General features: G+C 35.0%; 1 protein-coding gene across 1 annotated transcript; it reads right to left on the bottom strand.

Moving 5' to 3' along the window:
• Window positions 1-14,998: 14,998 nt before the first annotated feature.
• Window positions 14,999-16,621, bottom strand: LOC116177210. The gene is made up of 2 exons (XM_031496113.1): window positions 15,893-16,621; window positions 14,999-15,838 (listed from the first exon to the last, which is right to left on the bottom strand). Exons 1-2 carry the CDS (start codon window positions 16,382-16,384, stop codon window positions 15,143-15,145), a joined length of 1,188 nt encoding a protein of 395 aa, XP_031351973.1. The 5' UTR covers window positions 16,385-16,621; the 3' UTR covers window positions 14,999-15,142.
• Between the last annotated feature and the right edge of the window lie 8 nt (window positions 16,622-16,629).

Raw genomic sequence — 16,629 nt, forward strand, 5'->3', positions numbered from 1 at the left:
GCCATTTGCCATTACACATAGTAATATAGCAATAAGTGTACGAAACCCCGTTGCCATTCCCATAGCTTTCATAAGTGAACGAGGTTGAAGAAAAACGTGGTTTTTGTGAATATACAAATCGTAGTCCACTAAAATTAGTTACAAAAATATGATACGGCATTGGATTTCGAGAATTATTCATAAATTAAAAATAATGAAGTATTTTACATGGACCTTAAATTAATAGTCTGTCACTCGAATTTATATTTGTTTAATGTTAGTGGATCATTAATTTCAATCGTACTAAGAAAATTCAAATGTTGCTGGAATTTCACTGGAACGATTTTACAGTTTAAATTAGGTATTAAACGTTTAACAACTGTCTATCCTACACATGTTACACGTCATACTACGAAAAAGAACACAAACGATCTTACTTAGTTCCAGACAAACATCAAATCGCTTGTCTTGCAGCGAATTAAGAAAAAAATATTAGCAGTAATAACAGTGGAAACAGAAACAAAACAATTTGCATTAGCAAACAGAAGCTTAATTGATTAATTAGAGCAATACCACAAATGAAAACAAATGTTTGCTATACTTCCGGCTATATTGTTTCCAATTTGCCTGAGAGCGTTTATAAACGTAGGCATATTTAGATTGTATCATAACATTCGTTTTTCATCAAGACGATGGAGTTGGGGTGAAAACTGATATGCACCCTTAATTATTAGAGGCTTTCACAAACCGAATGTAAAATCTTAATAGCATCGCATCATATATCAGGAATATGTATGGGTGTATAACTGTATAGGGTTTTTAAGAATCTGTAAGAGTTTTAAGAGCCTTCAAAGGGGGCTAAGAGAATGTTTAAGATAGAGTTTCTCAAATAGGGATTTAGAAATTTAAGTCTTTGTCTTTTTTCGTATCTATTTCCAATCCTTTATTAATTTCAACTTCACTTCTAAATCACTTTTCAATTCATTTTAACTTTGTTTATAATCTGTGGTAGTGAACGACGAACATTTTTGTATAGAGAAATACAACACCCGCACGTTGAATTGATTTGTCCTCGACCGCGTATGGTTGTATTGTAATTTATGCGACGTAAATCCGCTTAATCCACGTTACAGCTTTTTATTTTCTATAACTGCAGTATAATCTCTTCTTCTTTGTAACAAACACGTTTAATTATGTTATATAATGTACATGTTTACAAGCGCTAATATCCGAAATAAAAACTTGATTATATGCCAAATTTGTTCTCATAGATTCGTAATTAATGCTTGAACGAATTTTATTGGCGCAACAGACGTTTTCCCCTTAGGTGTATTTTTACCGAATCTCTTGAAAATAGGTATACTTTTTCAGCTTCGAGGCCCAAAACCGAATGCTTTCAAAAATCTCCCCGGAATAATCTCTACCCACTATTTGTAAATTAATTTACGCCATTTTCAAAACGTGATCTAGTAATGAAGTGGAACACCTTTTTAAAAAACAAATTTGATTCGTTATGCCTCCCGATTTACACGTGAGTTAAAGTCGTAAATTACCATCATACGCTATTTCCACTTTGCAAACGTTCCAATTCCTATGAAGTTGTGATAAAATCATTATGAGTTTGCGTTCTAGAACTAAATAATTGAGTTAGGAATTTTCTACCTCTCATTCAAAAAAATTTTTTGCCAATTGCAATTAGATTTAATATTAGGTTTATGCATTATTGATATTGTTGTGTGAATTTTAAATTTTAATTTTTGAAATCCCTTATTCTGTAACATTTAAAATTCTTTTAGACTTCACTTCATTTTCCAAAGTCATTGCGCTGGATTTTCCCAACGGAAAAGGAAAGATTGAATGAATCAAATGTCTTGTAAACAACCTCTTCACCGACAAATTCCATTTGTTTAAATTTGTAAAGGACTATACCTTCAATATCCATTTGAAAGGAGCAAGTGAAAACGAAATTAACTAGAAATTCAATGGACACTTCATCATTTGGCTGTTTTAAGTTTCCTTTGTATTAAGTATCTACTGTATATGTCACAGTTTTCTTTATCTATTTACTAAGTGTTTATTTACGAAGCTTTGTTGTGTAAACTCCAAATTTATTAATTCCTTCCTACTCGTGTTTGTTATCATCTGAAGGGTTCACTGTAGGATTTCGCTTTTGAGGATAAAACCTTTGTTCAGTTTCCAATAAGGGTAAAATACTGTAGTTTCTTCAACAAACAAGTCATTCTCAAAGCGCGAGGGTTGTGAACCGCCCATGTTAATTTTACGCCAACGCGTGAGAGTACTACTTGATGAAATCTCATATACAGGTAGGTAAGTGGAGAACGAGATCAATCGGATTCAGTAACCAAGCATAAAGTACTTGCGTAATATGAACGGTATCAATCGCATTACTCAATATTAATATCATTTGTCGTCTAAACGGTTTGTAATTCTAGATCAGATACCTTTGGTTTTAATCTGTTCAATTTACATAACGGTTTCAATATCCGTAATACTATATCCCGGGAATAGCGAATATGCGTATATATGGAAATGAGTAACTTCTGAAAGGCGCATGGTAAATCTTCTATTTAGCGAAAATTGAAATTTACAACTTCTTTCCCGAAGATATATGTACAAAACCGCGCAGAGTAGAAGCAATACACATAAAATAAAAAGTGCGAGGTTGTTTACAAGTTACCCCAACAAATTTCAAAGCAATCCAATCAAATTCGCCATTGAAAAATATCTTTCGATTCCGAAACCGCAGATATTTAAACCAGAGCGGGCAATCTTTAGTTTCCATTGAGTGCTCACTTTGTTATTTAAATGTTTCGGCAACTGAATTATTCTTCAATTTCGTATTTTCCCAACGTTCTCGCTGTTATTTGATGCATGTGTATATACGTAAAACGAAAGGGCACTGAGAAGGGTTGTTGTTCAAAGGGCAGGTCAAAACATTATCTTTATAACCAGTATAACATTTCGCATTGTACTTTTTAAAACTCATGAGTAAAATTACTTACTGTGTTTCAAGAATTTAAGAATAATTGCAATTCAATATGTGAAAGTGCACTTCAAACGTGAAATCCCAATTTACAGTATTACGAATGCAATTACACCGGGAAACGATTCTCTATTATTAATTTACGAGTATTCTAAAACGTTAACAAATTAGTAATCGATTTGTGCCATTATATCTTTCAATATTTCATTCTAAACTAATTATAGTAATATTGCTGCATATCACATGAATACTTCATGTTTTAATTAAAACTACTCGCACATATTTAGTAATTATGTACATAATTAACATTTCATGTTACACAATTTTATTACTATTTAAAAAGCCAAATCAAATTCAAACAGTCAAGCTCTGTGCGTGTCTAATGGAAACGTTCTTGTGTTTCCTACGTTTATTTTAATATTCCAACGGTTTTATGCTTTTAAGGAGATTTATTAAAGCCAGGGCCGCGGAGTTTGTTTTAAGATTCGGCACTGGGAGGAAAGTCAAGTTCTTTTAAGTGTCGTTTTCCATTTTGATGACATGTTTGCTAGTTTATTTATTTATTTATATATTTATTTATTTATTTATTTACTTATTTATTTATTTATTTATTGTCCCTCTTGTTCGAGGTCCTCAACAGGTTTACGGTCAATTACAGAGTGACTAGCATAATGCCTTTTTTAGAGGTATCCCTGAAGAAGGTCTTAAGTTGTTCTATACTACTACTATTTACCTTACGAATTAGGAAAACTGCAGGAAAACCTAATTCGGAGTAGCCGGCAGAATGCTCGAAACTGCCACAGATGAAAAATTCAGGTTAACTGAGGTTCGAACACCAGATCTCCGGTTTTGTAGTCCAACCATAAGCCCAATGCTCTACCACTGAGTTATGAAGCCGAGTTGAGTTGGTCGGAAAATAGCGGCAAACCGAAAGGGTATGTAGAATTGAGTATTGTTGCAATACGAGTATGTTCCACCATTCTTATCCTTTAAAAACAAAGGTAATCTTCAAAGACTACTATCGGAGTAAAAAGTTTAGCGCTGGAGCGAAATTAGAAATTGTTATTAAATCTGAAAGGTGTCTCGGTATTAGGCCATTAATTCCTTCAGAAGAACTTCTAGGGAAACTGAAAAGAGCTTTCTTCATGGTTTTATAGGATGTTAAGCGGAAATCAACAAGAACGTTGTCAACAGGAACAGGAGGTTAATTTGCCTCACTATACATTGGTGGTGTAACGGACGGTTACAAATTATCGATGATTCACCGTATATTCTTCTTATTCTTTGTTTCTCGGCGCCGATGGCGGTGTGAAGTATTTCGGAACTTACCTTAATTATACTTCCAGCTAGCTCAGGGGTAAATAAATGGGTAAATATTTGGGAATAATTAAGTTATTTTTGATCTTTGCAGGTACTTGGTTAATTTCTACAGATAGTAATCAAAATTTGGGCAAAATATTACTACCGAAATTGATACTTTAATATGCCTGGAGAAATTAGGCAATTATCATAATTCGGGGTGTGTTTGAATTTCAGAACCTTTTATTTATGTTAGTAAAGATTATTATTGGTAATAATTACGATTGCAAAAGATTACATGCATTAGAATACATTTATTTTAATTAAACACACAAATAAAGCAAATAATTACAGTTACGTGAACTTAAAAAAAAACTAAACCTAAACTATCTAAACAATCCTAATTTTTGAAAATACTTCAGCCTTCAGTCTTCGGGTTAAATTCAAACTTTGTAAATAAATTGTCATTAATTCCCCCGCAAGGTTCCACAACGACTTAAATTGCACTAATAAAATTACGATCTCTCTCTCCCCGCTGCACATTTACACCTTTCTTCGGCCAAAGTACATTCCCTCTATTCTAAATTTAAATTTACAACAAATGATACGTTTACAAAACCTAATATACATTATATACAGTTAATTACAAAATGTTATTCCATCACGCCCAGGCCAAAAAACATTACGTGCACCTGCACAGTGGTGTTTAGATTCAAGTGCATTCCACGATTCGGGGCAATATCTAGCATAACTTTAGGGGAGCAGAGATCTCTAACAGCAGCTCTTACATCACCATCAGCAAGCTTCAGAGTTACTCGTTTACACAAGTTAACCTTATTTTCCTGCTCAGACGCAATTCCATCAAAGACACCTTTTTATATGAAAGTGGAAATAAGATTGGAGACAGGACTTCAAATAGGCGGCACCATTTTGTTGGAAGTGCAACAAATTTCGCTTCACTAGCGCTGCAAGGGACACATTCCTAGATTTCTTGTAGGGCGAGATACGAAGTACTCCCATAGGAAATAGGAATATCGCTTCTAGATGTGACGTTTTTTAACAGGTTGGATGGCTCCTCGGCGACCAAAGCATATTGAATCGGACTGAAGGGATATTGTTAGCAGCATCCCATCTCAAAAGTGTATTTAGATACGTGTGTGGAATATACCAGACTATACACGCAAATATAATATAACTAATATAAAAGGAGTCGACAACAATCAGATAACACAAAAAGAACAACAAACTTAAACAATACTGTAATTACGACGAAAAGTCGTACGATAAGTTGTACAACAAATCGTACTGTCTCTAGGGCGTTTAAGAGCAATGTCTACACTTTCTTCTACAAGAAGACAACCACCAAAACTGGCTGTCCTTCACGAAACTGCTCACGTTCGCTTCACTTTTTTTTAAACATTCTTCCCTCCTCCGCTCTTCTTTCTTTATCAAATTACTGCACTTCGTCGATAAATTCACACCTGTTTTCTTATCAGCGAACAAAACAACTACTTATCTTCAACATAATTACCTTTTACGCAGCGATAATGGACGCAAGACCGGAGATAAACTTTAAAATGACGCAGCACCTTTTATTACTTCCGTATGTCTTTAAGATTTTAACACTTAATATATTGAAAAGTAAAATAAACAAAATGCAACGTGATTATTTAAACAAAATTAACACCTAATAATTCTGATACGAAACTTCAATTTCGAATTCAAATCATATAATCGAAATTGTGTTCAATCTAGATTAGCGACCACATTTAACCCTCCAAAAATAGAAATTTAACTCATACAGGGTAACCCAGCATTACTATGTATGCTGATACCAATAAAAACGTCCGCATGACGTAATTTACACAATATACATGGAAATCCTAACAAAAAAATTAATGCCATTCGTTACTTTGTATTCTCTGTTTTCTTTTAAGATTAGATTCAAAATGAAAATAAAACACAATAATAAAACTAACAAAAGCTTAAAAAATATTCTTACAAAATCCAACCAAATTAAACACTCAGTTATTCAGTTTTTTATGTTACTTACAAGTTTTTCTGTTTTAATAATCCTAATTATCTGGTCGTACAAAGCTTACTTCACACGCAAGCGCTGACAGCTTCTGAGCTTTGCTTTCCGCTAACACAAAAAACTTGATAACAAACATTATCGTGATAAATGAATTAGCTGTGGCTGTTCAGACTGTACAAACTTTTAACTTTTAACAACCAGAGAACCTTAACAGAATTCCTCACGGTGCAAGTAACTGCTTGCTTTTTAACTTGATGGACTTATAAAAAAACGGAAAAACCGCTTTTAACTTCTCACACAACTTTAGTATGTTGCTTCGGCATAAAATTATTATAATCGCGCATCCCCACTTACGTCAAACTAATTTGCATATCGTTATACACATGCATACACCGTTATTAGTACCAGATGTCTATTTACGTTGAAATGAATTAACTTATACCTGACAAGACTAAAGACAATAAAATAAAAAATACTCAAAATTTGACCAGATGTTTCTTACTTAATCCATCTTATCTAAATTGAATAAACTACACAATTACAAACAAAGCTACGGAAATACAAATTCAAGTGAAATAAACCAGTTCTGTGCTTATTCGTAAATCCCCCCACATTTACTTTACCACATTAAAATATTTCCCATATACAGAGTGTTCAGTCATTATTTTTGGTGTTTAGGGTCTAGGTACGTCACGTTGTTTATACAACAATAGTTTGGTGACATTTTTTAAATACTCACTCGATGGGTTTTTAGTATTATTAAGCTTACGTCTCCTAAACTTTTCCAGTTAAATATATTGGTGTAAAATCCAGTTTAAATGCTTGAGGAACTCATCCTCTTGGAACTAATTAAACTTTGTTCGTGTGGTCGTTACTGGTGATTATATACAATAAACGCCCACTTCATACAGTAACACTTAAAGCACTTCAAACGTATCCTCATTATAAAAAATTAAAAATCTAAACTTTACATTCTGATAATATTTATAAATTGCAATTAACGTCTAAAGTTTGTTCAGTTCCAGAAATATAGCACCAATTTGCAAGAAAGTTTCCTGCTTAGTTTTGTGTAACGATGTTCAAACATTATTAACTTGAAGCACGTTCCTGTAGCCCGCGGTTGTAAATTTTTAAATTAGATATTAAAGTAGTTTATGCAATTTTCAGCGAATTAATGACTAAAAAAACGCTAAATTTTAGTTGAGGTGCTCCTGAACTAGTCGGGGTAGAAAATTGACTTTCCTATATAATCTCCGCGACCGACAAAAATACAAATGGATTAAGTGAATTAAGAAGTACTCGCATTAGGTTTAGAAATCCCTTATAAGGAGGATTATTGTAAAGTCTTCGTTAAACCCTGGAACCATCGTAATTGGAAATACCGCAAATTACATCCCCATTGAACCTGTCGGGATATTAGATGGTATTTGAATTCCAAATATTCTAATGAGAATCGTGTGTCATTATGCTCTAAAACATTAGCAATCTCAAAAGGCCGTTCCATTTACTGCTACTGTAAAACGAAGAACCATTTTAGGTAGGTAGCTGCAGAATAAAAAAATCCGAGACATGCGTTACGTGATCAGTTTAATGTGCTACCGGTGACAGCGATAGGCGTTTAGCAAAATCAAACTTTTAAGGACTCATTCGAAAGTAATGCGATTAACGTTAGGGAAGGAACATTATCTCTTTATTACTTCACAAACGGCGGAAGAGGATGAAAAATCGCGTACAGTCTCGAGCGCGGATCGTCGCAATATTAAAAATTAAGCACCGTGAGCGCGTGAAACTTCAAATTCAAATTAACACGGTCACGTTCTGACGTTGAAAATCTAAGTGGATGATAAAGCCGTCACATTTATCTCCACTGCATTTAATTTATGCGACTAAACTTCGTATTAGCTCCCTTCGAATTATTCCTTCTGATACTAAAACCTGGAGGTACCTACTAATACAAACTAAATGGGAGTTGGCAAACTTGTGTCGACGAATCTTTCTTTTTTGGACGAGAAAAGTTATCAGTTCTAATTTCCCTTATTTATTTATTTATGCACATAATTTTGCGCACCAATTTTGTACCAACTAATGAAACAATAACCAAATTAGCTTGTCTAAATCCAACTATAATGATTAAATGCAATACAAATCAACAGGGATATTATGGCTACGTTAAATAAACATCCGCTGCAAATTTTTAAAAATAAACCGGCCAATACTTTATACAATTCAAACAAAATTAAAATAACTTACAGATGTCGCTGGAATTGGTGTTCTTTGAAGGTTATAGACGGTACGGCACTCCCTTGAAAGAAGGCTTCTTCCCGGAAAAATTGAAAACTGGATCGCTTTTGGCGTTATGCGGTAGAAACCTTGGCACCCACTGGGGTAGAAAATTGCCTCCAGAAGTATGCACATTTTCTGGATAATGAAACCTGTATTTACCGCGACTGCATTGAGAACTTGTCTCAAATTCTCGAAGAAATTAGTCGAGTTATAAGTATTAGCGCACAGAAATAAAAATCCAGATTCCATATCCTGCACGCGCTAGTTTTTCTGTTAATTATTTGTGAATGATGTCGAACCATCTCTTGGCTGTAGGCACTCACGAACTAAACCCTTAGTGGGAAACGAACATTTATTTTCTCCTACAGCATCCATTGTGAAGAATAGTTCTGTTTTAGTTTGATCCTAGTTGGAGCTCGATTTTGAAAACTAGTAATATATCACAAAGTCGATTACTTTACCAAATGATATGAATACAGCGTCAAATTATTACGGACATGTCAGTTTAATTACATATAACACATATTTCCCATTAGTCCGCTTTTGTGACGAATTGATGTTTTAATTATGAAGCATGTGTAAAATGTTGTTAGCAAATTTACACATAAAAGCCAGCAAGCAACAGAAAAACTGATCAATCAAAAGTTTCAGTAATTAAAGTTTCACAAACCTTTACTGCTAAAAACGGGGGCTTTAACAACCTAACGCAATTAAATTTGGTACGAAACTCCGCAAGTAGACCACATATCGGATAATTTACTTTTTTTTTATTACGCTCCATTGTTAACGTTTTGTATGCTTTCGCACCAGAACATAAATTTCTTTTTCGAAGGGAAAAAAACCATACATTTGAAAATGCCTAATGTTACTGAGACGAACATTTTCATTATCTCGCAGATCCGACAAAGGCAACATGAAGTTCATGGATATCAATACCGAAGGATTATAATCAAAGTCCTATTTGAACGAAGAGTAATTATTCGTAAGTTGGGAGTGGATACGCTTTGGCGTAATTACGAAAGGCTTGCAGGAGGCCGAGGATATTGTAATAAATTACTTGGCAGCATTCATACAGTACGCGTTATTACATTTTTCCCAACGCAATCAAAGTTTCATCCCTGCCAGAGATCTCCGGGAGGTTTGCTTAAACTTTTATTCTATTAGAATTTAAATTACGCCGGCTGCGGCGATATTAGCAAGCAATCTAAACGCAAACTGTCAAATGCGTACACTATAGGTCTTGGAAGAAATTTAAAAATTCCTTTCACGCGCGTCTCACTGTGCATTTTAATTATGAAATGACATCCTGTCATGATGTACGGTTGCCGTATTAAATGAACATCATAAATTTCCATTTAAGCGCCGCTACTGCTAGTGGAATATTTTCAGTAAAATAATATGGTTGTAGTCAAGTGACCGTAAGTAATGGCCGCCCTTCGTATCATAAATTCGTAATGGTTTGAGGGAAGTAAATTACAAGATTAGGAAATTTTCCGCATTAGAGGAATTATTTACAGGTGAGAAGTTTAGCTGTTCAGTCGGTCAGTAATCCTGTCTGCTGGGTAGGCGGATACTGCTATCAACAAATTTACGTCTCTTCCCTGCAGAAAACGAGTGGATGGGAAATTAAACGGATTTAAGGAATCCAGTGTCGATTAATTATCTACGTTATTTAATCAAAAGTAAGCTGGATAAGATTCATAATTGAGCAGTTCTAGTTATAAACCTTTTACAATTAATAAAATATTAGATGTTTAACGTAAAAATGAAACGATGCTTGAACTATATGACAAAAATGATACCGCCTTCTGTTTCTATGAATGTGCAGCTACATGGTAGTTAAAATAAAAATTTAGTACTGCTGTGTCGTTTAAAATTGAGCAAACCATAGTGTAAAGAATAGAATATAGTGGGACTACTTTGTGGAAATACATTTTAGGAACGTGAAGGTTTAACTGAAGGCATTGATTTAATTTTTTTTAACACTACCAAAAATTTGTGGGCCACTTGTATTTTGACCACAACTAATGCACTTTTGTCATCTATGTCATCAATAGTTACCAATTAATCCCTTTATAGTCCGCCGAACACTCCCATAACTAGCTCAACCTAAATAAATGAACGCGAATTAAATTTATCATTATTAGCCTCAACTGAGTATTTACCTTTTCTAAAAGATAAGTTTTATTTGACGCATTTATACAGAATTTTAATCCGCCTTCTCGTGATAAGATTTTGGATATTTTTGGAATTTTGAATTTTGTTTGTGGAATGAGATACGTATTTGAGCAATCGTCAGAATTAAACGTGTGCCAGTGAACGTGAATGATAAGAAAATAAATAGGAGTGAAACGCTCGCGAATAATAACAGTAGGTACCTATCTAACCTGCACGTATTAAGTAAACGTAAGTGGACATTTCAAACGAATAGTAACATTTAGTTTCAGTGTGCTAACGAAGCCACTGATTTTGACTACTATATGGTCAAATGGGAACTAATTCTTAAATTTAAGCACCTTTTACATCTGAAAGTGAAACTTTTCACCTCGTATTTACTGTATTAATATATATAGCTACTGTGGTGAGTCATAGTGTACTTACACTGACTCACCTTCTGACAGACTCGGACAAGTGCTGATAGTGTTAGATCTTACGTTCTGTCTTCAATAAATTGAACTATGGTTTTTGTCATTTAGAAGGTTTATGCTCAAATCTTAAAATCGCGATTCATGGAATGCATTAGTAATCAATGTTTCCTAGTTCTAAACAAAATAATCTGAAAAAACTGATGTCAAATTGCTACTAAAATCGATAAAGGCCACAGCGAAGGGCAGACTCGTGGTCATCCAACATTATCTTTATCTAAAATTTATCTTTACCACATCATAAATTACAGATACATTCTCCCGTTTAAAATATACAATATACACCTCTGAATACTATGCAAAATTTTCATCCAACCTAAGAAACAGTATCACTGAAATTGACTGCAAAATCCCAATCAATGAACCAAATTATCCCAATCGATTCTTATCCCGGCCGATTCCTTTAGGAATATTTAAATTACTTCGAACAAGATTTCTTATGCAAGTTCCTAAAAATAACCGACCGCGACTTTATACAAATAAAAAAAATTGAATTAACTTACACTAATTAACGTAGATGATATGACTTTCAGGTATCATGTTATCTCTCCCTGGAAGCATACCGCTTAGTTGACTCCGCGCCCGCCATTAATTCAAAACAAAAATATCCCTGCGTACAACGAATCCGAGCAAACCGGCTTCAATTTCTCCAAAGTAATACTCGAGATTGTGCATAAGCAAAGGAGTAAAATGCCAATGTTCCGCTGTGTCGATACTAATTTTGCCCAATTTGTTAACGAGGTTTTTTGCTGCAGGTAAATGCACCGATCAATTGCCTGTAAATTCCCTGCCCTATGCCGTTGTCTACAAATTTGATTTATCGCATAAGGCGCCGCGCCGGCTCCGTCCAATGACCTAACTCAAATTTGTGAAACTTGTTTTTAACCAGCCGCCACTGTAACCTTCCGAAAAAACTTTGTTGTTAGTCACAATGAGTTTTAATACAATTTTATTTATTTACTGGCGGCGGTTTTTTATTTGGCGCGAAACTTACTGTAATTCGTTAATTGCACACATAAAAATAGCTGGTAAGTCGCAATTTGTTGGTTAAACTACTATTTCTTTATTACTGTGCGGATAGATTTCACTTAGTAATTGCACGTTCCGGTGAAATCGCACGTCAAATTTTCCCAGATACTCGAAGTAAACTCTCTCGTCAAAATAGTACACGCCTGCTTTTATAACCTCGCTAAGAATTCAATTACAACGCACTTAAAATGGTAAGCGATGGTTCGCCAAAAGCAACAGAATAAATCTTCAACTGTAGACAAATTCACGCACAAACAGTGTACCTAATCGCTCGCCAATTAGTCTTCGAATATAATTTTTAATGCTCCCAAATCGTACGTTTCTACTCGCAAACTCAAGCAATTTCGTTCTCTTCTCCTTCTTTCGTCATTTAAATCTCTTCCACTAAAAAAACCGAAAAGGTACTTATTTATGAACGCAAATGACCGCATTTTCGTCACAGGCTCGGCGGAACGATACTTGTAGGTCCTAAAAGTTCGTGGAAACAGTGCTCGTTTTCCGCAATACGTTTCTTGTTATCCTTTATCAACAGACATACTGTCGTTCACGTTCGCTATGAAGCGGTGTAAATTTTTCCATGCTGAAGAAAATACGAATTTATTCGAAAAAATACTTTTTTAAATATAAATCGATCATTCGTTACACCACTCAGCTAAACCCGACGGCAGTATCACCGACCCTTCATATTTTGGGGCATATTTTATTGACTTTGTATGTCATCCTTAGTCTCCTGAATATTGTGAGGCCGAATGTCGTGAAGTTATACGTACTTCTATCTCGTTGACTCAACCCCCCAATTTTTGGTCTACTGCGGGCTCAATAAGGATGAAGTAGGTTATTTTTTATATTTGAAATCGAAACTTCAGATTTTTTAATACGATATAACTTTACGAGGGCGTTTTTTGAAAGTTTTCAATGACGGAAATTGAATAGGTAGGTTTTCAAAAAAATTCTCTACGTAACTACCATATACAATAATATATTTAGTCCAGCGTTTCTACAGCTGTTTCATTCCATAAAAATAATTGTATGCTCTCCAGGAAACAATTCCACTGTACTTTTCAGGCCCTCATCAGCTGTGAAACCACTATTTGCGATAATTGCCGGGAACACGGCGAGGGATGTAGATCCTGCAATTGTCGTGCAACAGCGCAGTTTCGGTTTTAATTGAATTCTTCAAGCATTCAACCGTGCAACTATTTACTATTAATCCTGGCTTACTTTGCCATCAATGCAGTAACCAAAACGCCCTCACCGTTCCAAAAAATAGTCGACTTCAATTTTCCAGACGAAAGCTGGGTGCTTGCCTTTTATAGGGACAGGAAGCCCTTATAGATCCATTGAACCTGTTTTGTGGTCCAGTGATACACCCAAATTTCGTCACCTGTAATAACTGGGGTCCCAGGCAGAGAAAGCCGGAGCACCTTTCGCATCTTCTATAGACCTACTCTTTTGTATCGACCGCAGATTAACTTCGAGAGCATTTTTAGTATCAGCGGTTGACTAGCATCAACCGCCTTATACTCTCAAAAGGGGAAGGGACATCTCTCGCATTTTCCTTAGACCGCCTCTTTGTTATCGACATCCCAACTTCTAACGCTTTTTTTCGTATCAACGGGCGACTAAGTGCAATTAAGTTGTAGTAAAAAATGTTCAAAAGTACATTTATACTTTGTTAGTATTTTAAGCTCGGTTAAATATCCTCTTCAACAAAATTGTTTTAACCCATTCTTTACTTGAAAATAAAACACCTGGGCCAGTCTTTCACTTTTCACTTTAGTGAGCAACTTTACAATTGGGCGAAGCTGTAAGTTCACTCGCTCTTCGAAATAGAAAATACTGCCAAAACTGCCAAATGTTGCAATTTGTTTGTGTAAGTGTCATTATCCTAGCGAAGTAGATAGTTTTAAAAAAAACCTTCCTATGTGTTGGCGAATAAGGAATTTTACATTACGGACGTTTTTTAATGAATGGCTGGATATCTATAACTCTTCAATTTGCTAATGTCTCTTTGCAGGATGTACATGGTTTGGTCGTTTTATAACAAACGGATGGAATAATGAACAAGAGCTTCCACTTGAAATTTTATTGTAATTGCAATAATTGCAACAAGAATTTCTTGCAGAATGATTGATAGATCTAGCATCACTTCCAACAGCATGAGTTTGATATAGTACAGTAAAATAATAAATTGCTACTAATTAATACGGTAACTAGATCTAACACTAACGATGTACGCTCGAATAGCTCGCTGTGCAAATCAGCCAATCATTCATTCAGTAACTTAATTTATTTGTACGAAGTCTCGCTACCTTCCCTTTCTAGTAGGAATACAAAGGCTAAAGAGAATACCAGTCGGTTGTAACTTATTTTCTTTACATTACACTTCCATGTTAATACTTAACTGAATACCGTGTACGCGAATTAAATGTTATTATAGAACGCTGAGAAGCGTAAGCCATTCACTTTAAGTTCCATTTCGTGTAGGTCAAAGTTGAAGTGAAACTTAAATATTCAAGACGAGTATTCTATTTGTAGAGCGTAATAACATTCTGAATTGAAAGATTTGAATAGTATTACAGTCTGAGATTCGATAGCGTCCAGCGGTGTTTTTTATTTTTTCACTACTAGCGTCTGATGACATGATTATTAACCTTTTTTCCACTTGTAAAGTAGGCTTTCTCGGCATTTGTTCAAAGTGGTTAATAATTTTTATTATTTATTTCATACTGGTATCTTAACTACTACATAACATTTTTGTTTTAAACAAAATAAACAACGTCTGAATTCCCGCTGTCATTGGCAACGGGAATTCGAGGCTACTTAATTCCCTCATGGCGGGGTTGACATAATCTTAACTAGATCACGTTAATTTTCAATGTTATCACACTTCGTTACATCGACACTAGCATTAAGATCGTTGCAATTTCCACCCATATCAAATTTGCAATGATTAAACGTGCAGTTCGCGAAAACAGAAGAAAGATGTTGGCTGCTACCAGTTACCATACAACCTATATCAGTCGTAACCGAAGTGGAAGCTTTTTCTGTAACTGTTGAAAAAATCCTCTTTTGAACATCCATTTTTCGCGGCATCGATTGATCAACGTAACTTTGAGCAACCTTTGAAGACTTCCAATCCCCATGCATTTGAAGACTGCACAAATCGCCCCCTCCTTCAATTAACGAAGTAGCAGAAGTTCTTCTATAGCAATGCCCCGTGTAACCAGAGGGATTCGACAACTTCAAAAATTTGGCAATTTCACAGGGTAATTTTGAAAATGAGTTCTTCCCCACTGGTTGCGTAGTGCACCTTTCATTGCGATAATTCAAAAAGAATCTGTTGTGTGGAACGTTGGGAGGGCGCAATTTGATGTAAGCTCTAAGAATACCAAGACAATCCACCGCAGTCTCATCAATAACAGTAAAATAACGATCTTTGTGAGTTTTTGTATCCACCAAATTTACGACGAAAACAGTTCCTCTATCCTCAACATCACCAACCATTAAATTTACTAGCTCGCATGTCCGACAACAACCAGCTATTCCCAATACAGTTACCACCTAAAAACGGTTAAATCAACCAAAAAACGTGGAAATATTTTTGATTGCACTCACCTTCACGAATAAATATTTTTCATCGGGGGCGCGCTGGAGGAATTCGATTACTTGTTCTCGACTCAACACCTGTGACTTCTTTGGTTTATATCCTACATTTTTCGCTTTTAAAAACGAAATCAAGATACCATACTTAGAAATGTCAATCTTTTCATGCAAACGCAGCATCGCTCTCACCATAGAATAATACGTCCACAGGCAGGATGGTTTACATATCTTGGATCGTTCCGAAAAATAGGCAAGAAGAGCTTTTTCAGAAGCTCCTGTTACATTTTTTTCTCGTCGCCACGTGCAAAACCGGTCAAATTCCTTCTTATATGCCTTTTTAGATTTTATGGGAACCAAACACTCTTCAGCCTGCGCAATTTCACTGAGAACATCCTCAGAAAAGTTTTCCTCAAATTCCATGGGATCTTCCAAATCGTAAACTCGGAAATTCGAAGAATAGGTAAACTCAATTAACGTATTTATTTTAACGTCAAACAAATACATCACCAAGACAACGATGCAACACCCACTATTCGAAAATTTTATTCATCATTTTATCATTTTATTCTTTTCCTATTCGTTTCAATATTTAAAACCAGTATGAAATAAAACTATGAATGCATCACGTGAATTAAATTGCGGCAAATTCCCTTGAGAAACTAATTCTCTCGGCCTACGGCCTCGAGAATTACATGTTTCTCGCGGGTATTCACCGCATCTTAATTCCCTTGATACATTAATAGCTATAT

The sequence above is a fragment of the Photinus pyralis genome, unplaced genomic scaffold, assembly GCF_008802855.1.
Source record: "Photinus pyralis isolate 1611_PpyrPB1 unplaced genomic scaffold, Ppyr1.3 Ppyr1.4_LG7, whole genome shotgun sequence".
NCBI lineage: Eukaryota > Metazoa > Arthropoda > Insecta > Coleoptera > Lampyridae > Photinus > Photinus pyralis.

Excerpts from the sequence above, each read along its gene's own strand:
- LOC116177210 (XM_031496113.1), bottom strand. The coding sequence starts at position 16,384 with ATGTATTTGTTTGACGTTAAAATAAATACGTTAATTGAGTTTACCTAT. Across the intron at positions 15,839-15,892 it reads AAAAATATTTATTCGTGAAG|GTGGTAACTGTATTGGGAAT; the intron begins GTGAGTGCAATC and ends AACCGTTTTTAG.